Source organism: Pan troglodytes, chromosome 17 (assembly GCF_028858775.2).
Source record: "Pan troglodytes isolate AG18354 chromosome 17, NHGRI_mPanTro3-v2.0_pri, whole genome shotgun sequence".
NCBI lineage: Eukaryota > Metazoa > Chordata > Mammalia > Primates > Hominidae > Pan > Pan troglodytes.
In genome coordinates, this window is record NC_072415.2 from 34269496 (window position 1) to 34294091 (window position 24596).

The 24596-nt window shown below is 38.7% G+C and overlaps 1 protein-coding gene across 4 annotated transcripts in view; it reads left to right on the forward strand.

Moving 5' to 3' along the window:
* Positions 1-1521: 1521 nt before the first annotated feature.
* Positions 1522-24596, forward strand: part of IMPACT (impact RWD domain protein) — a 41963-nt gene continuing 18888 nt past the window's right edge. For 2 of the 4 annotated variants that reach the window (XM_016933471.4, XM_016933472.4), the window contains exons 1-10: positions 1535-1674; positions 2799-2927; positions 3749-3801; positions 5204-5266; positions 12597-12682; positions 14858-14980; positions 17398-17501; positions 19742-19815; positions 22443-22533; positions 24167-24301. In XM_016933471.4, the coding sequence (XP_016788960.4) occupies positions 1639-1674; positions 2799-2927; positions 3749-3801; positions 5204-5266; positions 12597-12682; positions 14858-14980; positions 17398-17501; positions 19742-19815; positions 22443-22533; positions 24167-24301 (894 nt within the window). In that variant the 5' untranslated portion in view covers positions 1535-1638. Of the gene's footprint in view, positions 1675-1829; positions 2161-2798; positions 2928-3748; positions 3802-5203; positions 5267-12596; positions 12683-14857; positions 14981-17397; positions 17502-19741; positions 19816-22442; positions 22534-24166; positions 24302-24596 lie in introns of those variants that run through there. The other 2 variants (XM_512067.9, XM_009433815.5) reach the window with 2 other exon arrangements.

Below are 24596 nucleotides of genomic sequence, written 5' to 3' on the forward strand. Positions count from 1 at the left end.
TGCCTATAGTCCTAGCTACTAGGGGAGCTGAGGCAGGAAGATTGCTTGAGCCCAGGAGGTTATAGTGACTTATGCTGATGAACCAAATATATGACAGTGGTCTCATAAGACCACTTGCATGTCCAATACCATATCTGTAATATGGTATTTGTACTACCATACATTATGGTATTTGTACTACCATATTTGTACTGTACCTTTTCTTTGTTTAGATACACAAATGCCATGTGTTACAACTGCCTATTAGGTACAGTAACATGCTGTACAGGTTTGTAGCTTAGGAGTAACAGGCGATACATAGCCCAGATAAGTAGTAGGCTACAACATCCAAGTTTGTGTAAGTGTATTATTCTATGAAGTTCGCACTATCACGAGAAATTAAGGGTAAATTTCTCAGAATTTATCCAATCTTTAAGAGATTCATTACTGTACTTCTGGTTCAGGTTTACTTTTGTTCCCTTCACATCTTAGCCCCTTAAAGGCAATGTATGACATATGATTTTGCATCTCCAGTGTTTAGCACAGTAAGAGCCTAAAAATTGTCTGTTGAATTAGTAAATCCACAAGGTTTATACTCAAAGTAATGTAAGTGGAATTCTCTACAGGTGTTGAACTCCTAACTCTTGAGAAGAGTTTTATTTTTCTCTACAATGATTTATCTTAAGACAACGGTTTTAAAGACGGGCAGAAAAATACCCATGATTAAGGGAGAAAGATGTAATATTTTGAGTTTTTGTATATTATGTGTGACGAAAAGTGAAGCAAGCAAGGATGCCTTGCAATCAAGAGATGTCTTGATTGAGGCGTCTCGAATAAGGTGGTTGATATAATTCATAACCAATGTATTAGAATGTCATTGAACTTGTGGGCGAGGGAGTAATGACAAACTGATTCATTTTTTTGGGAAAATGAATCAATGCTCCTTATGTTGACTGGCATAACTAGTGACTGGCACAAAAGTTGCCCCCAAAATATTCAAGGAGACTAAAGAAAACGATCGCAATACAACAGTGAATGGGAGAATAAGGTTCCTCCTCACGCTTTCAAAATTACCGCCTGCCTTCTCTGTTCTCCAGTTTTGGTAAATCAAACCTATCTTTGCCAAAATCCGACAAAACTTAAAACATGTTAAAAACAAACAGACAAACAAACAAACAAACACACAAAAACTCTCCCTAGGAATGTAAAGACGAGTCTGGGACTGTGGACTGAGGTTTGAGTCCCTTCCCGGGACGCGGTGGTAAATGACTCCTCAAAGTCTCCTGGCCATTCCGATGGCGCCAAGGCCGCAATGGGCAAGCAAAAGCCCCCCGCCCCGGCGCATTCCCAGGAGACAGAGCCGTGAGGGCCTCTGGCAGCAACTCGCGAGGGTCGGCTTTCCCTGGGTCTCCGCCCTACGGGAGACAGTGAAGGCGGGAGCAAGGCCTCAACCGAGAACCCCACCCCAAACCCGGGGGCCAGGAGCCCCTTACACCCTTCGGCCCGCCACCCGGAAGCAGATGCCGGCGGCGCGGCGTGGCAGGGTTGCGGTTCCGGGTCGGGCCGCGCCGCAGCCAGCTCTCGGCTCGCAGCCGCAGCGCCCCGCCCCCGCGCTCCGGACCTGGCAGGCGGCGGCTGCAGGGCAGGTCCAGGGGCCACATGGCTGAGGGGGACGCAGGGAGCGACCAGAGGCAGGTGAGGCCCCGGCGGGGTGCTGTCTCTCCAGGCTCGGCTCGGGCTCGCCTCGCCATGCCAGTCCTCCTCAGCCGAGGGGCCCTCCGCCCGGGGCCGCCCCGGGTTCCGCCAGCACTGACCACGCCATTTGCTCCACCGCGTTCCATTTTCCCGGCGCTTCCCGTCGGCCGAGCGCTCTTAGGCCGGCAGCTCCTCGGCGGCCGCGGGCTCGGCCTGTCTCGGACGGTGTCCTCGTCAACCATTAACACGCGACTAAGCAGCTCTGGGCCGAAGGCAAAAACCGGGGTTTCGAGCCCCACCCTGCCGCCGCCGAGTCATCTTGGACAAATCACTTAAGAATTCGGGTTTCCCCCTTTGCAAAATGGCAATAGCCCAGACCCTGCAGGTCCCGAGAGCCCACCGAATCTCACTCCTTCTGGTCCTTGGCATCGAGCTTTCCCTGTGCCTTGTTCACGTGGGCGATCATAAGTCTTTTCCTACAGGGCTGTGAGTACAAAATGAAATGCTACGAAGTCGAATGGGTACTTTGCTTCCCATCTTTTCCCTTTAGGTCCTCCAGTTATTTTTCTTTTTTAACCCCAAGCCCAAAGAATAATTTATGAACTGTTTTAAGGGTTTGATTACCAAGCAACCAACCATCCATCTAGTCCTTGTGTACCCCCTCCCCATCTCCCCCCAACACAAAATTTAATAGGAAAGAACCAGTGAGACACCCAGCAGGAGTACACAGATAATGTGGGGCAGAGCTATTGGGGGTGGGAGTCAGGAGTGGAGATTACCTGTTAAAAAAGAGAAGGTGGAACAGAGAAGATAGGTTTATCTTTTCACGTGTGAATGGTCACTACAAAGTATGGGAGTGCATATATATTATATTTTGACTCAATAGTGGCCAAAAGCACAGTAATGCAGTAGCAAGGCTGGCTCCAGTCATTGGAGTAGCGCCTAGCAACCACCCAGAGAGCAGAACATGGTGACCCGCTCTTAAGAAACACTTGGCCTGTTGAGGCTCATCTAGGAATTTTTGATCTACTCTGGTAATGTTGAATTTGAATACCTTATAAAGTAGTAAGAATGGGATTTTAAGATGCACATTTGTTGACTTTTAAAAAATCAATTTCTTTCAGAATGAGGAAATTGTAGCAATGGCAGCCATTTATGGCGAGGAGTGGTGTGTCATTGATGACTGTGCCAAAATATTTTGTATTAGAATTAGCGACGATATAGATGACCCCAAATGGACACTTTGCTTGCAGGTACTTTTCCCCCCTTCCTTGCAGCCATCTTTCAGTTACAGTATGAACTATATTGTTGACTTCTGTATTCTAATGATTGTGGTGTTTTCTAAATTATCTTTGTTCTTGGCTTTTCTCAATGATTAAACACATGGGCAGTTACATCTCAGATCACTTTCAAATCATACATTAATTGATAGTTCCAGTCTTTCTAATCCAATGCTTTTAATCATTTAAAAGTGTTAATGTACCCTTGAGAGACTGTAGTTTTGCTTCCCTTCATTTTTCTCTTCATCTGGTAGGAGAGGGTCCAAACCTGGAAAGATGGCTAACATTTAAAAGGAAAGAGAGGTTAGTAATGTAGATGACTCGTAGAGGAGACAGTCATTTCTTTATTAATTGAGAATCAATGATCAATGGTAAGTTGTAGTTAGGATAAAATAAATGAAAAGGTCAGCTATGGCTTTTCTTAGTGCTTAATCTTTGATGACTGCTTGTATGTACTTTCAACATAAAGGATGCAAAACAGTTTTTGCCAGTGTTTGTTTTTATAATACTGATTTGAAAAGAAGTATGTATGGTTCTCTATTATATGTTAGCTATTTCATATAGTTAATAGTGTTTCCTAGGATTTTTGTAGTATTTCTTCTGAAAAGTACCCAGAAAATATTATAATGCCACTCCATCCACTTGGGGTCAGGGTATAATGTCCATATTTCAGTTTTCCTTTTCCTTTCATCTCTGTCCTCCTTGCCTTTTTTGTCCAGTTGCTAGCTTTATAAATATGGTTACTTTTGAACCTTGATGAAGTGTAAACAGATGTTTTTGAACCTGCATTGTAGGTGATGCTGCCGAATGAATACCCAGGTACAGCTCCACCTATCTACCAGTTGAAGTAAGCTGTATTTCTACATTTATATTGTTATAAAAAGATTCTATTCTGAAAGATGTTTATACTGTACTTTGCGTTTACATAAAATACCTTTCTTATTAACATGTATATAGAAATTAAAAATACCTTTTGGGTTTGGTATAGAGCATTTAAATAAAAATTAAATTCTATAAAACAATGAAATATGCCACTTAGTATAAAAGAGAATCACAAGGTTCGTAGAGGTGAAGTAGGTACAGAATTGTCTTTAGAGATGAGGAAGGAAACCTTCCTCTTTAGCCTAGTAATCTAGAAACCTTGGCCCTTAGAGTTACTCCTAACCTAGATCTCCTGACCTAGCCACAGTTCCTTGATGTACCTGTAAGACTGCCTGCCTTCCAGGAGTTACTTATGATGCTTCTGGTGTTTCTCCCTGCCCCTTTCCCCGTTGATGTTGACGAACCATCTTCTTAGCAGCCCGAGCTTAATCTTTATGAGCCATGACCTGTTGATGCAAGTGATATTTCATCTACCTTGGCCCCATCACCTAGTAATATGTATAAACCCTTGGGAACAGAATTGCATAAAAATCTCAGTTACTAGGCCGGTCTGATTGTAGACCAGTGATTGGTTTATAACCAGTAATTGATCACAACTGGTTAGATTTCTTTGTTTCTTCTTCACTCCCACTGCTTCACTTAATTAGCCTTAAAAAAAAAACAAACTCAATTACTAGAATTTGTACCTATTAGTTTTTTTTGTGCACATATTTTAAAACCATGGCATTAATGCTTACTATTAATAATGGTTCTGTAAATTTTTATTTTTATTTATTGCAAATGATAGATATAGAATTCTTATAAACATAAATGTCCTTTTCAGAAATTTTTTTTTTTTTTTTTGAGACAGAGTCCTGCTCTGTCTCCTAGGCTGGAGTGCAGTGGCGTGCTTGACTAACTGCAAGCTCCGCCTCCCGGGTTCACACCATTTTCCTGCCTCAGCCTCCCAAGTAGCTGGGACTACAGGTGCCCGCCACCACACCCGGCTAATTTTTTGTATTTTTAGTAGAGACGGGGTTTCGCCATGTTAGCCAGGATGGTCTCGATCTCCTGACCTCGTGATCTGCCCGCCTCGGCCTCCCAAAGTGCTGGGATTACAGGCATGAGCCACCATGCCTGGCCAATTTTTAAACCATTAAAACAGGGTAATTTTGGTGTGGGTTTTGTTTTTGTCATGGTTTCTTGGGAAGGCTGAATGAATTAATGCTAATGAAAGCATTTTGCAACTATATAGATTTATACAAATATAAGACCATTTATGAAAATAATTTTTTAAAGCCAAAAAAATTTATTTGTGATGTAATCAGTAATTTGAGGTATAAACATAATCCTTGAATAATCTTCTTAATTGTTTTATTTAATCTTAGTGCTCCTTGGCTTAAAGGGCAAGAACGTGCGGATTTATCAAATAGCCTTGAGGAAATATATATGTAAGTGACAGGCGATTTTTAAAAATAATTTTGTTAGTGATTGTATTGTGGGCTTTTGTTGAACCTGTGAACCCTTTGTTAGAACCTTTCTAAACTTTTTAAAGCTACTTCTGCTTTAACAAAAAGGACTCACTTGAAGAGACCTCGAAAGGTTAGTTATATAATTTTATATATACATTTGATAGCTTCTACTTAGATACAAAAATACAGTAATATTTAGAGCTAACAACTGTAAAAAACACTTAGGCATAGGCTTGTAATCCCAGCTATTCAGGAGGTTGAGATGGGAGGATTGCTTGAACCCAGGAGTTTGAGACTAGCCTGGGAAATACAGTGAGACCCCCATCTCAATCTCAATAAATTAAAAAAAGATTATTTGCTAAAAGGATCTTAATGAAAAAAACAAAAACACTTAGCCAACTTGTCAAAGTAAATTCAGAGATACTGCTCTTGATTTGGTATTTTCATAGGCTATGTAGAATGAAATTGATTACAGAATCCTAAGCGTAATTATTTCTTAAATGTCTATGTACTTTGAATGGTAATTTCCCTTGTATTAGGCCATAAGACTCAGAATCTATTGATGGGCTATATTTTTCATTCATTCCTTCATTCAATAAATATTACATGGCAGGCACTGTACTAGATCCTGGGTGCAGGTATGGCTAGCATGAACAGAAGTGCCCTTTTTCATGGCAGTTAGAATTTATGGTGTGGGAGAGATATTACTTATAATATTGTAAAAATGAATATAACAATAGCTGTGGTAAGTTCTATGAAAGGAAGATATGCAAAACTAATTGAGTTTGAAACAAGACCTGACATAGTCTAGGAGGTGAGGGATGGCTTGTTTGACTTAAAAGTGGAGTTAATTAGGGGATGATAATTCCAGTGAGAGGCCACAGCACAAGGCTTGGTGTTGGGGAGCTTGGCACATTACAGGAAACAGTAATGGTGATATGCAGTGGTAAGAGACAGGATGAGATGGAGGGAATATGGTAGGAAAAGGACCTGGAGAGGTAGACAAGACAGGTCCTGCAGAGTTTTGTAGGTTATGTTGAAGATTCTGTCTTTATACTAAGAATAGCTGGAAGCAGAGAAGGGTTTTAAGTAGTAGGGTGCCATGATAAGATTTTCTTTTTTTTGAGACAGGTTCTTGCTCTCTTGCCAAGGCTGGAGTGCAGTGGCACAGTAGTGACTCACTGCAGTCTTGACCTCCCAGGCTCAAGTAATTTCTCCCACCTCAGTCTCTCGAGTAGCTGGGACTATAGATACGTGCCACCATGCCCAGCTAATTTTAATTTTTTTAATTAAAAAATTTTTTAAAATTTTTTTGAGATGGAATCTCACTCTGTTGCCCAGGCTGGAGTGCAGTGGCATGATCTTGGCTCACTGCAACCTCTGCCCCTCGGGTTCAAGCAGTTCTCCAGCCTCAGCCTCCCGAGTAGCTGGGACTACAGGCACCCGCCACCACGCACAGCCAATGTTTGTATTTTTAGTAGAGGCGGAGTTTCACCATGTTGGCCAGGCTGGTCTCGAACTCCTGACCTTAAATGATCCACCCACCTTGGCCTCCCAAAGTGCTGGGATTACAGGTGTGAGCTACCATGCTCTGCCTTCAGCTAATTTTTTTAAAAATTATTTTTTTGTACTGATGGAGCCTTGGTTTGTTGTCCAGGCTGGTCTCAAACTCCTGGCCTCAAGCAGTTCTCCTGCCTTGGCCTCCCAAGGTGCAGAGATACAGGTTTAAGCCACTGTGCCTGGCCATGATAATATTTTCATTTAAAAAAGATCATTCTATTTTCTGTTTGAAGTAGTGTTTGGAAGGTAGCAAGAGTAGATGTGGGACATCAGTTAGGGGGCTAATGCAGTTGTCTAGAGAGGAAATATCTATGATTTAGATTAATTTTAATGAAATAATTTAGTAAAACAAATAATGTTCTGGAATATCAGTTTTACTGTAATCCAGGATCTAGTAAGGACTGTATTATATGTTCTAGGTGGCCACTCCATTTGGTACAGTGACAGTCCCTCTTTGTGTCCCTGGGATCCAGGCCAGGTTTCTTTTCCTCCCAAAATACTTAATTAGAAAATGGTAAGTTGTTGTGGAATCCATTCTGCTTATTCCTGCCTAGAGCAAGTGTGGTCTTCCTTGGGTCCCCATTTAGTGATTCCGTCATCCTTGGCGGAAGTATAAGTATTTCATTAATTAAATGTTTTCTGATATCTCTCCCTAACATTACTGGCCACTCCAACTTTTGTGCCCCCAACAAACTTCTTTCTATAATCCTCTCATATTTGCCAATTTATCTGCCCCCCCCCCCCAGTAGAATAAGATCAGTATACTGTGGATTTGTTCACCATTAACACCAGAATTGTTCATCTAGTGGTCATTTTTCAGCTCTTACCTAACTTTTGGTGGTATTGACCACTTCCTCCTCCTTGAAAATCTTTCCACACTGCTTCCATCATGTTAATCACATTCATCAGTTAGCGTTTTTTCTTACCCATGTACAATGTCATACACTCAGAAGTGGCTCTTCACCTGCCTATCCCCTATCCCAAAAGTCCTCCTTTTACTAAAAGATACCTTCCCACAGGACACAACTTTCCTTTTCTCTTTAACTAGTTCACTTGAGCTATTTGAGACTTACGAAGTGTCAGAGATTACAATATAGTTTGTTCTAATGGTGGAATATGGGGTCTTGTTTATTTAACGCGCTCGAATAACCTTGGTCCAGTGGTATTATTTTCACACATGTAGTCTAAATAGAAATACACATCTTACTTTTAAAACTTTTTTTTTTTTAAATAGGACTTCACTGTGTTGCCCAAGCTGTCCTTGAACTCCTGTGCTCAAGCCTCAAGTGATCCTCCTGCCTCTCAGCCTCCCGAGTAGCTGGGACTACAGGCACATACCACCACACCTGGCTTTATTTTTAAAACTTTTGTGTGACAGCTTTTTTTTTTTTTTTTTTTCTGAGACCGAGTCTTGCTCTGTTGCCCAGGCTGGAGTGCAGTGGTGCAATTTCAGCTCACTGCAACCTCCGCCTCCCAGGTTCAAGCAATTCTTGTACCTCAGCCTCCTGAGTAGCTGGGATTACAGGTGTGCACCACTACACCTGGCTAATTTTTGTATTTTTAGTAGAGACGGGGTTTCAGCATTTTGGCCAGGCTGGTCTTGAACTTCTGACCTCAAGTGATCCGCCTGCCTCGGCCTCCCAAAGTGCTGGGATTACAGGCGTGAGCCACCATGCCTGGCCTTTTGTGACAACTTTTAATCATATTTTCCATATAATTCCAGCAGAGGGCAGCAAGGGGGAAATATAGGTTTTTAAGAATTAAACATGGGCTAGGTGTGGTAGCTTTTGTCTGTAATCCCAGCATTTTGGGAAGCCTATGTGGGAGGATTGCTTGAAGCTAGAAGTTTGAGACCAGCCTGGGCAACATAGTGAGACCTTCCCCATCTCTATAGAAATTAAAAACATAAAAATTAACTGGGTGTGATGGGGCGTGCCTGTAATCCCAGCTACTTGGAAGACTGAGGTGGAAGGATCACTGGAGTCCAGGAGGTCGAGGTTCAGTCACTGCACTCCAGTCTGGGTGATAGAGTGAGACTCTGTCTCAAAAATAAATATATAAAAAGTAAGCCTGTGAAGAAGGGAAGGGGCTCTTTAGAAGAGCAGTCAGTAACTCAGGAGGGATATAGTGGAGGCCTTTATTAAGGCAAAAAGAATATGAATGGAGAAGAAGGTCAGTTAAAGAAATACTTAAAAATATATTGGCCAGGCGCAGTGGCTCATGCCTGTAATCCCAGCACTTTGGGAGGCTGAGGCAGCCGGATCACCTGAGGTCAGGAGTTCGAGACCAGCCTGACCAATATGGAGAAACCCCATCTCTACAAAATTAGCTGGATGTGGTGGTGCATACCTGTAATCCCAGCTACTCGGGAGGCTGAGGCAGGAGAATCGCCTGAACCCGGGAGGCAGAGGTTGCGGTGAGCTGAGATCGTGCCATTGCACTCCAGGCTGGGCAACAAGAGCAAAACTCTGTCTCCAAAAAAAAAAAAAAAAATATATATATATATATATATATATATATATGTGTGTGTGTATATATGTATATATATGTGTGTATATATGTATATATATGTGTATTATATATGTGTATATATGTGTATATATATGTGTGTATATATGTGTGTATATATGTGTATATATGTGTATATATATGTGTATATATATGTGTGTATATATATGTGTATATATATGTGTGTATATATATGTGTGTATATATATATATAAAAGCTAGGATTTGGTGATTAATTAGATGTATATTTGGTGGTTGTACCTACTTTTTTTTTTTCTGAGGTGGGGTCTATCTCTGTTACCCAGGCTGGAGTGCAGTGGCATGATCATGGTTCACTGTAGCCTTGACCTCCTGGGCCCAAGTGATCCTCCCACCTTAGCCTCCTGAGTATCTGGGTTTATAGGTGTGCCACCACTGGCTAATTTTTGTATTTTTTTGTAAAGAAGGGGTCTTGCTACGTTGCCCAGACTTGTCTGAAATTCCTGGCCTCAAGTGATCTGTCTGTCTCTGCATATCAAAATGTTGAAATTACAGGCATACGCTACTGTGCCCAGTCCTTAATTTTTATTTAAATATTTTGCATGTGAATATTTTGAATAAATGAAAATAACTTTTGATAAAACAAAAAGTAAATACACTTAAAATACTTAGAATATGATACTGTTTAAGAGAAAATGAAAAGGATTACAAGTTTTTTATAGTATTTGACTTTGTGATGCTCTATTATAGCAATATTTAATTTAGAAATCTGAGAAAATAATTTTTGAAATTTTCTACATCTCTTCACATTTCGATGTATCATGGAATGTTAGATTTTAATGTTGGTGAGTGAGGCTTCTTGAATCAAAAATTACACTGGATAAAGTCAAACAGACAAGGAAGACTGTATTCAAGGCCACTGCAATAGGGGAAGGAGGCCAGAACTAAGTGTGAACTCAACTCCTCTGAAACAAAAGGCAGAAGGGTTTTTAAGGGCCAGGATGAGCTAGTGGAAAAGTACTAAAAGATATTATGTGGGGCCATTAATCGGGTGTGTTGGGCATATTGAGTTATTGTTGAGTTTGCAAATATTTCTCTTTGTGAGTAGGCCATCTGTGTTTACTAATAGGTACCCGTTGAAGTTAGCCTCCTATTCTCCCACAGAGACTGGAAGATAAGGGCAGTGTCTTCTTTGATGCTGTGTTTCAAAGGGATGGTTTCCAGGTCCTTGAGAAAGACATTTCCTGGGTTGTAAAACCAATTAAAGTTTTCTGTAAAAAGATTTACATATATCTCAAAGAGATGGAGAAGAAATTTACAATGACAAGTTTTCTGAAGAAAATGCTCTAAGAAAAGGGAGGTAAGGGCCTAGAGTCAGGAATGGGCCCATATAAAGTTTAGTCGAGCTGAGGTTAAGGCTGTTTCAGTCAGGCTTTTGGAGTCAGTTTTTTAAATAGTGTCATCTCTTTGTGTCTGTTTTCTCATCTGTAAAAAGGGGATAATATTGTAAGCATTAAACTAGCAGCTATCTTTTTTTGTTCTTTAAAAATTTTATTTTTTTATTTTTTTGAGATGAAGTCTTGCTGTGTCGCCCAGGCTGGAGTGCAGTGGTGCAATCATAGCTCACTTCAGCCTCCAAACTTCCAGGTTCAAGTGATCCTCCCACCTCAGCCTCCTAAGTAGCTGAGATTACAGGCACACACCACTGTGCCTGGCTAAGTTTTTAAATTTCTTACAGAAACGGAGTCTCGCTTTGTTGCTCAGGCTGGTCTCAAACTCTTGGTTTTAAGCTATCCTCCTACGGTGCTGAGATTACAGGTGTGAGCCACCACATCTGGCCTGGTTTTTTTGTTTTGTTTTTGTTTTTGTTTTGAGAAGGGGTCTTTTTCTGTTGCCCAGGCTGGAGTGCAGTGGCACGATCTCCACTCACTGCAACCTCCACCTCCCAGGTTCAAGCAATCCTCCCACCTCAGCTTCCTGAGTAGCTGGTATTACAGGCACGCACCACCACATCTGGCTAATTTTTGTATTTTTTTTTGTAGAGATGGGGTTTTGCCAAGTTGTCCAGGCTGGTCTCGAACTCTTGAGCTCAAGTGATCTGCCCACCCCGGCCCACCAAAGTGTTTTGATTACACCACGCCCGGCTCTGGGATGTTCTTATTTCAAAAATCTTCTCATCCAGCTTATAATATTGAAAATTAGGTGACAGAAACTCAGATCAAGTGATTAGTTTAACTTCACACAGCTTAGTGCATTTTAGTGAATAGCTTTACTGTTATATCAACCAATACAAGTATTTAGTTTTAATACTAGGAATTGTGGGTGTGATGGGGAGGATTTGAGGGTATAGAATTATTTAAAAACAATGTTGTTTTCTTCTGTCTCTTGTTTTGAAAGTTTTGGTGGGTGCTGATGAGTAGTGATAAAGAGAGATAATGGTTTCAAGGGAAACTTTTAGAGGAAGGAGGTGAGGTGTTGCTATATAGTAGTGTGGTGATATCTTTAAACACATACCATACTTACCTACAATTAGTGTCTTTTTCTAAAGAGCAGACACTTGGGCCTTTATTTTATTGCTGTTACCGTCATTTAACATAACTATGGACATGACTTTAAAACCTGTGACACATTCTTTTTCTCAGTGATCCTTTGAGATGGATTTAGTTACCTGAGGCAACCAAACATCATTTGGAACCAAAATGAATCAATTTAGGCAATAGAATGTTTTGTCAGAAACAAGATATGAATATAAAATTGTTGAATTGTCTTTTAGGTCTTGTAAATTGACTCCCTGAAGGAGTTTCCCATATGCTTTACATTCTTTCTTGTTGAGATAAGTATACTAAATGATAAGTGTACCAAATAAGGGGTTTGAAATTCTTAAAAAAGTTTAAAAAAGCAAGCAATGATCAGACATCGATACTGAAAGATTGTATCCACTTACAGAAACGAAGTCACATTTATATTTCTTTAATCCATCTAGTTTGGAAATGTTTATTCCCCTCTTTGGTTACAGCTCTTCTGCTTATTTTAAAGTAAGCCATGTTAATTTTGGAGTCAACTGGAATTTTTAACGTTGCTATAACCTGTATTAAATACTCAGACACAAATGTTGATAAACCCCAGGTTTTTATAAATTATTTTAAAAAAGAAATGGTTAGATTGTTTATAATGTCTTGGATTGCAAATGTCTGTATCTTCTTGAATTTGAGAAGATGATTTTTGAAATAACAATTTTTTTTTTCCCCTGAATTTTGTTTAGTCAGAATATCGGTGAAAGTATTCTTTACCTGTGGGTGGAGAAAATAAGAGATGTTCTTATACAAAAATCTCAGATGACAGAACCAGGTAGGATTGAAAAATACTATCAATACTCTTTTAACTTATAATAACTACATTTTTATGTAGATACTCTAGTTGAAATTTAATGTGAAAATCTGTATTCTGGTTTATGGTTTGTATATTATAAAATCCAAGTTTCTCTGAAAAGTTTAATTGCTCATGTAATTATAGTTATTTATTTCTATAAGGTTTAGCCTCTTTGATTTTGTATTACAGTATTCCTCCTCATCTGAGATTTCGCTTTCCATGGTTTCAGTTACCTGTGGTCACCTGTTGTCTGAAAATATTAAATGGAAATTTCCAGAAATAATTCATAAGTTTTAAATTGTGTGCCATTCTGAAAATGTTATGAAACCTTGGGCTGTCCCATTCTGTCTAGGGTCTTGTCTAGGATTCTACATTGCTTTCCATTGTTGTTTCTCTTTACTCTCCTTTAGTCTGTAAACAGTTGTTCAGTGTTTCCTTGACTTATAATCTCTTGACACTTATGAAGACTACTGATAGTTATTTTGTAGAATGCCCCTCAATTTGGGTTTGTCCATTGTTTTCTCATGATTGGAGTGAGATTAGTAGCTGGGAGTGGTGGTGTACTCCCAGCTACTTTTAAAATTTTTTCTACAGACGAGGTCTCCCTATGTTGCCCAGGCTGATCTCAAACTCCTAAGCTCAAGTGATCCTCCTGCCTTGATCTCCCAAAGTGCTTGGATTACAGGTGTGAGCCACTGTGCCTATTGTATCATATGCCTTATTATTGGTGATATTTACCTTGATGTCTCGGTTACGGTGGTGTTCGCCAAATGTCTCCACTGTAAATCCTGTAGTCAGGGTTCTCCAGAGAAACAGAACCAATTGAATGTATGTGTGTATATACATGTGTGTATGTACCCACACACAAAGAGAGAGAAATACATTTTAAGAAATTGGCTTATACAGTTGTGGAAGGTGGCAAGTCCAAAATTTGCAGGATAGGCTGGCAGGCTGGGGACCCAGGGAAGAATGAATGTTGCAGTTTGAAAACAAAGATGGTCTGCTGGAAAAATGTCCTCTTCTGGGGAGGTCAGTCTTTTAATGTTAAGGCCGTCAGCTGATTGGATGAGGCCCATATGGAAGACAGTCTGCTTTACTCAAATTCAACTGACTTAATTGTTAATCTCATCCAAAAAATACCTTCAGAGAAAAATCTAAAATAGTGTTTAACCAAATATATGAGTATTGAGGCTGGGCACAGTGGCTTGCGCCTATAATCCCAGCACTTTGGGAGGCCAAGGTGGGTGGATCACCTAAGGTCAGGAGTTCAGGACCAGCCTGGCCAACATGGTGAAACCCCGTCTCTACTAAAAATACAAGAATTAGCCAGGCGTGGTGGTACGCACCTGTAATTGCAGCTACTTGGGAGGCTGAGGCAGGAGAATCATTTGAACCTGGGAGGCAGAGGTTGCAGTGAACTGAGATGGCGCCACTGCACTCCAGCTTGGGTGACGGAATGAGACTCTGTGTCAAACAAAAGTAAACAAATATATGGGTACTGTGGCCTAGACAAGTTGACATGTAAGATTAACCATTGCAGTCACTGTCTTTCTCTTTGTAGCTTGAGGGAGATACTTTGAAGCTATGCTAATATCCTGTTTCTCCTTAAACTTTCTGCCACTAATTTTAGTATGTATCCATGGAACTTGTCAACAATATTTATTACTGTGGTGTTTGCCTGATGATGATTTTCTATTTTCTTCATTCCTTCCTCATTTAGTAATTGGAATTCTATTATGAGGAAGGGATGTCTCTTCCCATTTATGTATTTATTTATCTGTTTATTATTTATATCAGTATGGACTCATGTATATTATTTCAGTCCATGGGTTAAAATGCCATCCGATCATATTTTTTTGTTGCTCAAATTGTTCTAGCTTTGACCTTTAAGAGCCCCTTCAGGTTAACTCCTGTGTTCTTTTTATAAGCCCCATCTCTTTTTGAGCATTTCCCAGTTTGTGGATCCACATGAGGTTCCAGGTTCATCTTGTAGTTTCCTTGCTCCAACTCAGGAATCAACCAGTTCTCCTATGGGCTGAGTGCTGGTTCCTTTCGTTGAAGAGTGGTATTTAGAACCCAAGACCCAGTGATTTTTTTTAAAAAGCATCGTTTCTTACCTGCGTCATAAAGTAATTGTGTCTCATATTCACATAGGCTCAGATGTAAAGAAGAAAACTGAAGAGGAAGATGTTGAATGTGAAGATGATCTCATTTTAGCATGTCAGCCGGAAAGTTCGGTTAAAGCACTGGATTTTGATATCAGTGAAACTCGGACAGGTATAATGTTACTAACTAATTTCTTTTGAGGAGAGTGGATTGGTAGTATTATGTATTGTTCTTTGAGATGATAGAGAAATTTACTAATTTTCTCCAGTTTTAGGAAGGAGTTATTAATTTGCAGATAAGATTAATTTTTTCCTGCCTGTTGGCAATTTTGGTGTTTGCCAAGTCTTATCAGAATGGCAAGGAAAAAATGGAAATTTACTCTTTTCCCCCTACTTTCTAGAGTTTTGATTTAGTGATGGAAGAAATTGAAACTAAGAAAGGCTATTAACGTTTTTAGTTAACATCATGTTTTTATATTTCTGTATTGAAATCCTTAGCTGTTTCCTGATGTTTCAGGATTAAATTTTAGTCTGTGCTCACAAATACAAATATATTAACTGAAAGTGCAGCCCTGGAAATTAAAGCTAGTAAAATGCCTTTAAGAGTTCTTTTTTGAGAGACAAGGTCTCGCTGTGTTGCCCAAGTTGACCTTGAACTCCTGGGCTCAAGTGATCCTTCTACCTCAGCCTCCGAGTAGCTGGGACTACAAGCATGCACCATTGTGCCCAGCTTGAGTTCAGTTTTTGTTTGTTTGTTTGTTTTTTTGAGATAGAGTCTTGCTCTGTCGCCCAGGCTGGAGTGCAGTGGCACGATCTCAGTTCACTGCAACCTTGTCTCCCAAGTTCAGTGATTCTCCTGCCTCAGCCTCCTAAGTAGCTGGGATTACTGGCACATGCCACCATGCCTGTCTAATTTTTGTATTTTTAGTAGAGATTGGGTTTCGCCATGTTGGCCAGGCTGACCTCAAATGACCCACCCACCTCATCCTCCTAGAGTGCTGGGATTATAGGCGTGAGCCACCACGCCCAGCCTAGTTTTCGTTTAAACAAATTTGTTTCGTAATCGAGTAGTATTCAACATAAAAATAGGTTGCTGTGATATTATGTTTCATTTTAATATTTTAAAATTTTGAATGTTATTGTTAGTTTCCCTAAGCCTCTTAGGAAAACATGGTAGACCAGGGGGAATATTCATTCTGTTTGAAGGTGAGGGGTTTCCTGTGTCATTACACAGTAGCTTTTAGAAGGTGCTCTGAGTTTTAAGGCTTTTGAATGGTGTCCAGGACTAGTAGAAGGGAACAAAGAGGAAATGAAAGAGTAGGGAGCATCCAGGGCTCTCATTTATGCTCTAGCCTAAGTAGCTCCCATTTTAATCATTTATTTGTGTGTGGATATGACATATGATATCTTTTGAAAACAGGATCTACCATGAAAAGAAAAAGGATAAAAATCATAAATAAATACTATCAATAGGTCAGTAGTTCATATTGACCCTAATACTGTATTTGACTTATTACAATGTTAGTACAGCAGTCAAAATCAATTCAGGAAAAGAACAGTATCAGAGGGAAGGTGTAAAACATCTTACATAAACCTACTTTCTTGTCTTGAATAACTTTTCATCCTAAGTGAGGCAGGTAGTAGTAGCCAGGACGATTAAGTCTCTCAACAGAATTGAGGGTTAATTAGTGATTCTTTTTTTTTTTTTTTTGGAGATGGAGTCTTGCTCTGCTGCCCAGGCTGGAGTTCAATGGCACAAACTCGGCTCACTGCAACCTCTGCCTCCCAGGTTCAAGCAATTTTCCTGCCTCAGCCTCCCGAGTAGCTGGAATTACAGGCACACGCCACCATGCCCAGCTAATTTTTGTATTTTAGTAGAGACGGGGGTTTCACCATGTTGGCCAGGCTGGTCTCGAACTCCTGAACTCAGGTGATCCACTCCCTCGGCCTCCCAAAGGGTTGGGATTACAGGCGTGAGCCACCACGCCCAGCCATGATCCTTAAACTTGTTTTAAGAGGTGTAATAACTGGAAATCATGATGCTCTTTAAGGAATACCAATTGGATGTATTATTGATGTATTTAATTCCATCATATGAAGTAGAAACAGTTTCATTAGCAGAAGGCATTATATTATAGCTACACAATATAAAGAATATAAATTCATAGTTTTCCCAACTCAGAGGTCTAACAACAGTGAAACTGATAAATAAATTTTATATTAGCAGCTATAAATCTTTGGTTTCAGGACCCCTTTACACTCTTAAAAATTATATATTAGATATTGTACCAACTTACACTACTGACTGCAGCAGTTCAAGATTAGTCCCAACCCACTGCTTCCCCTGGGTAACCTTGGCAGGTGGAAATCATTTATAAATCAAGTATTTTAATCTTATGTACAATATAGTTAGAAACTTTTTACTTAAAATTATAATTTAAATTTAATTTTGGTAGATAGCGATTAATGGTTATTTTAGTTGATTTGCCATGTAATTTACATTTCTTTCCCAGCTGCCCCCCCATTTCATTTTTTTCAGTATTTGAATGTAAGGCTTTTTAAAAAATAAAGTTTCTTTTACATTTCTAGAAGTAGAAGTAGAAGAATTACCTCCGATTGATCATGGCATTCCTATTACAGACCGAAGAAGTACTTTTCAGGCACACTTGGCTCCAGTGGTTTGTCCCAAACAGGTAAAGTTCCTTTGTCTAGCTCACTTTGATGATTTACTAAAATAATTCAGGTAAATGATTTTGCAATAATCCCCTTGTTTTTACTTTTATGTTTTATTTTCATATAAGATAAAAATTATTTGTTCATTTTTCTACTCCCAAATTACTGTGAATCATGGAAGATTTGTTTTGTTTCTGTTTGTCTCTGCTTTCTTTCTTTTTTTTTGTGATGGTGTCTCACCATGTTGCCCAGGCTGGTCTCAATCTGGACTCAATCAGCCCTCCTGCCTCCAGCCCTCCCAATCCAAGATATTGGGATTACAGGCATAAGCCACCTAGCCAGGCCTGTCACTGCTTTCAAAATTGTATCTAAACTCTGATTAGGGGTTAACCCTCTAATGAATCTTTAAATAAGAAACACCCATTGTGTTATTATAGAAAATTATGATGCTTAATACCTTGTCAAAAAGAATTATTTGTCCTGTCGAATGGGAGTTCTGTGAAGCTAAGTCCATTCCTCTGTTATTATTCAACAAAGGGGACAGTGGACAGACTGGCTAAACCAAGTCCTCCCTACCTGACTTACTTTCCTTTGTGCTTCTTGATCTTAGGTGACCATATTTCCACCCAGGGTTATAAATGGGAGAGGTTTCAGCCATAAACTATTCCTAGGTCTTTGCCTTTCTCATTCTCCTTTCAGCAGAATCCTTTTCTTCTTCCTTGCTTCTATAATGTAGCTTAGCTTACATTATTGATGTACGAGGCAATTTCAATACTACCTGTAAAGTTACATTTTTTAAAAAGTCTCATTTACTGCAGGTTTTAGGCATGAGTCTCTTCCTTTGGTCTTTGCAGCTACCCTACTCTTGAAGCTCTTTAAAGCCCTGGGCTTCAGAGATACAGCTCTTTGTACCAGGCTGTTTCACTCTCTGAAAGAGGAAGTTCTTTTCTGCATTGACTTGTGGTCAAGATCATAACTTTTGGTGCGGACTTCTGGTCTTTTCTCTCAGGAATCCTATTTTGTCCCTGGCCCTTAGTCACATCTTCTTCCCAGGGTCCTCCTGAGACATTCTAATTCTGAATCTGTTCATTCTGGATCCTTTTTCAGTTTCTGATCACAGTCACTTAGATTTATAGCATTATAATTTGTGAGAGCTGAAACAAGTTTTAGAGGTCATTGTCTATTTTATTGATCAGAATTTGAGAACCTGAAAGGTTATAAAATGATAAACAGAAGATTGCACAATTTGTGATCCAAATTGGTGTCCCCAACTCTAGCTCAGTCTTCCCTGCCACCAATATTTCTTCCATACTTCTTGCCATTACAACATCCCTGAAAAATCTGACCATGTGTCATTCTGTTCTCTCTCTTATCCACCTTCACACATGTAATCTTAGCTGATTTCCAATGTCTACAAGGGAAGATCTAAACTTATTACACAGATCCTTTGTAATATGGCCCTAGCTTATCATTCATGACACATCTTCTGTCATCTCATTCATACTCTAAGTTAAGCTGTGTAAAGCTTCCTGAACTTTTCTCTTTTTTGTTCCCATAAGGTTGCCAGATAAAATACAGAATACCTAGTTAAATTTGAATTTCAGATAAACATTATTGCATGGGATGTACTTATAGTAGAAAAATTACTTGTCGTTTATCTGAAATTCAAATTTAACTGGATGTCCTGTACTTTTATTTGCTAAATTTGGTCACCCAGTCCCTGTATTTTGCATATAGCCCTATTCTCTGTGTGGAATGTCTTCTTCCTGCCCCATCTTTCCTTTTGATGCAGGAGAACTGCCACTTATAAGACCTGGCTCATGTGACCTCCTCTATGAACCTTACTTGACTCCCAGAGAAAGATGTGGTTTTATAACATTTGGAACATACCATTATTGTACACCTGCTACATTGGATGTATACATTTGGTAAATTTCAGAGCTAGTTTTTAGAAGTTTTATATGATACATTTAAAATTCCCTACATGGGGAGCAAACTTTCCCTTTGACATAGTAGTACCGAAATATTTGTTGATAATTAGTGCTCAAAAATACCAGGTCTGTCATTTTTATACCAATTATGAGTACCAGTCTCTGCCCCTAAAATGAGAAGGAAACTTTGGAAATGACTTTTTCAGAGTATAGTAGACTCTTTAAGTGACTATTTATTTTAATACAGCATGCTTCAAGGTATTTTTCTAGCATTTATTTACAGAGCAAATATAAAAAGCATACTTATTTATATTATTGCTGTTTTTAAGGTGAAAATGGTTCTTTCCAAATTGTATGAGAATAAGAAAATAGCTAGTGCCACCCACAACATCTATGCCTACAGGTGAGTAATCATCACAAGTTTTAGTATACGCAGTTTGTTAAAAATAGAGGGAAATGATGCATGATTTTAGAAAATAATAACTATTGTGTATTTTTTCCATTGTAATAGTAATAGACGTGGAATATTTGGAAACTGCAGAAAAGATAAAAAAGAATTGAAGGGAAAAATCTGGCATTTTCTGCCATCAAATGTAACTGACAATATTTTGTTTTTTGTTTCATTTTTTTCTCTGCAAAGTTTAATTTTTCCCAATGCTTTATTTACCCTTGTATCCTGTTTTTTTCTTAATTAAACAAAAGCACTTTTTCATATTGTTATAACTGCTTGATAAATACTCTTTAATGGCTGTAAAATATTTGAGATGCCATACTACAATTTATTTAACCATTTCCTTTTAGTTTTTCATGTTTTTCACGATTATAAAGAGTGATCCAGGGAACATCTTTGTATACTTTTTAGGTTATTTCCTCAGGATAGGTTCTGGTTGCTTGAGATTCTTTTTTGAAATGAAATGGGAATATAATAAAAGGAAGAAAGAATTCTTAGAAGTAGAATTATCAAAAAGTGTGAACAATTTTGAAACTCTTGATATATAGCCAAATTTCTTGCAAAGGTTTTGTTTTGTTTTGGTTTGGTTTTTGAGACAGGGTCTCAAAAACCCTGTTGCCCAGGCTGGAGTACAGGGGCGTGATCTTGGCCCAAGCAATCCTCCCACCTCAGCCTCCCACGTTAACTGGGACTATAGGTGCGAGCCACCATGCCCGGCATAATTTTTGTATTTTTTTGTAGCGACAGGGTTCTGCCATGTTGCCCAGGCTGGCCTCAAACTCCTGAGTTCAAGTGATCTGCCCACCTTGGCCTCCCAAAGTGTTAGGATTTACAGGTGTGAGCCCAAATGTTTTTAAAACCAATTTATGCTCCCGTAAGCAGTGAATTAAGAGTATTTCTTTTACTACATGAGTTTCAGTTTTGAGAATTCAGGTTTTTATATGCATCTTTGCTGATTTGTAAGTGAAGAGATGAAGGGCATTTGAAAAAATACGCAAATTTGTAAGACTTTAAAAGTACATAGTTTAGGCCTAAAATAAATCAGAACATAGGGACTTGGTGTAAATTTAAAATGTGATTGAGACTATTTATAGAATCTAGGCTATCTGAAACTGAAACTCAAAAATTCATCATTTTGAGTAGGTGAGTTCTTAATATTACTAATTTCACATCTCTTTAAGTGCCAAAACTTACAAACAATTATTTGTTATGTAATTCCCCTCTTAATAGCGTATCACTGGATAGAATTTTAATGTTTTCTTAAGCAGTTATGGCCTTCAATAGGAAAATGAGGAATTAGACTACTCTCAGTCATTAAAATGGGCTGTAAAAATTGTAATGTTCATTTATTCTACATGTTTTTTGAGTGCCTACTCTGTGCCAAAACTTTATGTAAATTAACTCTTATTAGTTAGCAATTCTAGCACTGTAAAAAGGTTAGCTTTTTCAAGATCCCATAGTTAAGTGATGGAGCTGAATTTGATAATCCAATTTCATTTGTTTTCTTTATTTCACTCCTCTATGGCTGTGGCTACAGCTTCAACAATCTTGTATCTAAGCTATGTAAAAAAAGAAAAAAGTACTCATAGTATTTTAACTTTAATGTTCATAGTAGATGGTCAGTAAATATTTATTGAGTGGATGGATGGATGAAGGGAAGGAAGGATGAGTGAATGAATGAATGTGACTGCTGTAAGGTAACATAACTGACTTAGGTGTGTAGATGAGCTTTTATAGCTTTTAGTATTTACATTAAAAGTTTACAGCTTTTTATGGCCAGAGCTGGGAGGATGTCTTTACTACATTTACCCAGTTCCACATGATACCATTGGTAGGGCCCTAAGAAATCCACCAGATGGCATACTGTAACTGACACTATTTTTTTTCTCTCTCTCTAGAACTTATTTGCCAAGCTTATTTTACTGTATTGTAGGCCTACATTATTATTTCAGATATAGCTTTCTAGTTTAAATGGATAAAAATACCACGATTTGTCTCTAATATTAGTAACCATCCAGAGGAAAATTTAAATTTTTACATTCTTAGAAGAAAATAGAGAAATGCTTGATGGCTGGAATAAGATGAGAGGAAAGTATAAAATATTACCTTATGTTGGTTTTGTTGCCTTCATCTTTTTTTTATATGCTTTTTGTTTCACTACATCTTAAGGCTCTTTGAAGACAGATGCATGCCACTTCCTTTATAATATGTCTTAGTACCTGTTGCTTTTATACAGTATATTCTCAATAAATGTTTTTCAATGATTGCTCTCGTTACTTCAAGGTTAAATGAAGTAAGGGGAATGTCACATGTATAAATTCACCTTCCCATAATAGCAACATTTCTGATATAAAGGAGATGCCTTTGATTCCTAGCTTTCCCAAGTATATAAAAAGGCAAACATACTGGATAGTAAACCGTCAGTGAAAATATATCTAATATAATACATATTTCAGGAAGGATTTAAAAAAGTGAATATGCCGATTTTGGAAGTAATCAAAATGATCACAAATATTGAGGAATAACTTTTATTATAATATTTTAGTTTCAAAGTGTAATACTCTTACATGTATTTGCAGAATATATTGTGAGGATAAACAGACCTTCTTACAGGATTGTGAGGATGATGGGGAAACAGCAGCTGGTGGGCGTCTTCTTCATCTCATGGAGGTAGGTGTAAGTTAAACTATCAATCCTGTTCTGTACAAGCCATAAAATTTCTCAACAAAACAGAGCTCCATTTAGTAATAGCTAAGTCAGTTGAACTATGTAACATAAGATATATTTGATTTAATTAGTAGTTGATGTTAAAATATTGATTGAATGAAAATTTTAACCAGTGGATGTGGGACAGAAAGCAAATAATTAATAAGAAGTGCTATGCTTTCAAGACATAGACAATAGAAGATTGTCTTCAACTTTGGGAAAACACTTTGTTTTTTTGACAATTTCCTTCTCTTTATTTTTTCTATTCTTTCTTTATGGAACTCCGGTTAGTTGGATATTGGAACTTCTGGATAGATCCAGAATTTTTTTTTTTTAAATTAAGTTGTCCATCTCATTGTCTTTATATTCTGAGACATTTTCTTGACTGTTGTCCAAAATTTCTGTTGAATTTGAAATTTTGTTTAGCAGCCATATATTTAATTTTTAAGAGTTCTTTCTTGTTTTCTGTTTTTCCTTTTTTAAGAATATCCTGTTCTGTTTTATGGCTCCAATATCTTCTAAAATTTCTCTGATTATATTAATTAGAGTTTCTTTTTTAAGATGTTCTCACCCCTAAAAAATTTTTCCTGGTCCATTTTTGTTTGTTTATCTTGTCCTTTCTCTTTCATGCTGCTGGATTTTCTTCATCTGTCTGGTGATCATTTATTGTTCATTAATTTTAGGATTGGATTATTTTTTTCCTAAGGTAGTTACCTGGTTTTTTCTGCTCTTGTATGTGAAGGTTTATTTTCTAACAAGGCCTTTCCCTTGAATAGTAACTGTGTTTGTGGGTCAGGCCTGTAAACTGGTGGGCTTCACATTTAGGGCAGCATTTGACAAGTGTCAAACTGATGAAGACGGCCAGGTATGGTGGCTCACACCTGTAACCCTAGCACTTTGGGAAGCTGAGGCGGGGAGATCACTTGAGCCCAGGAGTTCGAAACCAGCCTGGGCAACATGGTGAAACCCTGTCTCTACCAAAAAAACACAAAAATTAGCCGGGCATGGTGGTGCATGCACCTGTAGGTCCCAGCTACTTGGGAGGCTGGGGTGGGAGGATCACTTGAGCCCAGGAGGCAGAGGTTGCAGTGAGCCAAGATTGTGCCACTGCACTGTAGCCTGGGTGACAGAGTGAGACTGATCTAGATCTCAACTGATGAAACCTTACTAATAGCACCAGGGATTGATGCCTCGTGCAGCCCCTGTAGCTTTGTTCAGAAGCAGGGTTTTTTTTGTTGTTATTTGGCCTAGTGGTAAAATGCTGCCTAAACTTAGCTGTTCTGGTTGAAGTCACCAGGTGCTAGAATCCTACTTGCATGGTCTCCCCTTCACTCTGTCCAGTTGCCCCAAATCTGGGAGTTTGAGGACATTGTGAAACACAGTGATGGTTTTCCAGATTCCCTTCTGTTCTTCCATTTCACTCCCTGAATTGTTAGTAATCTCACTCAGTGCCTACTCACTCATATGGCTCTACCATTAAAGTCACTGGGAAATTTTATGTGCAATTTTATACATGGGTTATTTCATTCTCCTTTTTTAAAACTCATATTTGTACATGTCTGTCTATGTATCTAATTATGCTCCCAAAAAATAACAGATTTTGAATGTGAAGAATGTCATGGTGGTAGTATCACGCTGGTATGGAGGGATTCTGCTAGGACCAGATCGCTTTAAACATATCAACAACTGTGCCAGAAACATACTAGTGGAAAAGAACTACACAAATTCACCTGTAAGTGGCTCTTCATACTACATCTAGAGAATTTCTCATCACTGCCTGGGAATTTTTTAAAAAGACAGAAAATTAAGAATGAATCAGAATGTGAGTGGTGAATTGGTAAAACCTTTGGACTCAGAATCTGGAGACCTAGACTCTAAACAGTGTGTCTGGCCAGTCACGTGGCTTTGGACCGATCACTTAATCCCTTCGCACCTTGATTTCATAAGACAGATCACTTCATCCCTTCGCACCTTGATTTCATAGGTTCATAGAATTTTATAATTAGAAAAACCTTTTAAGACCAACT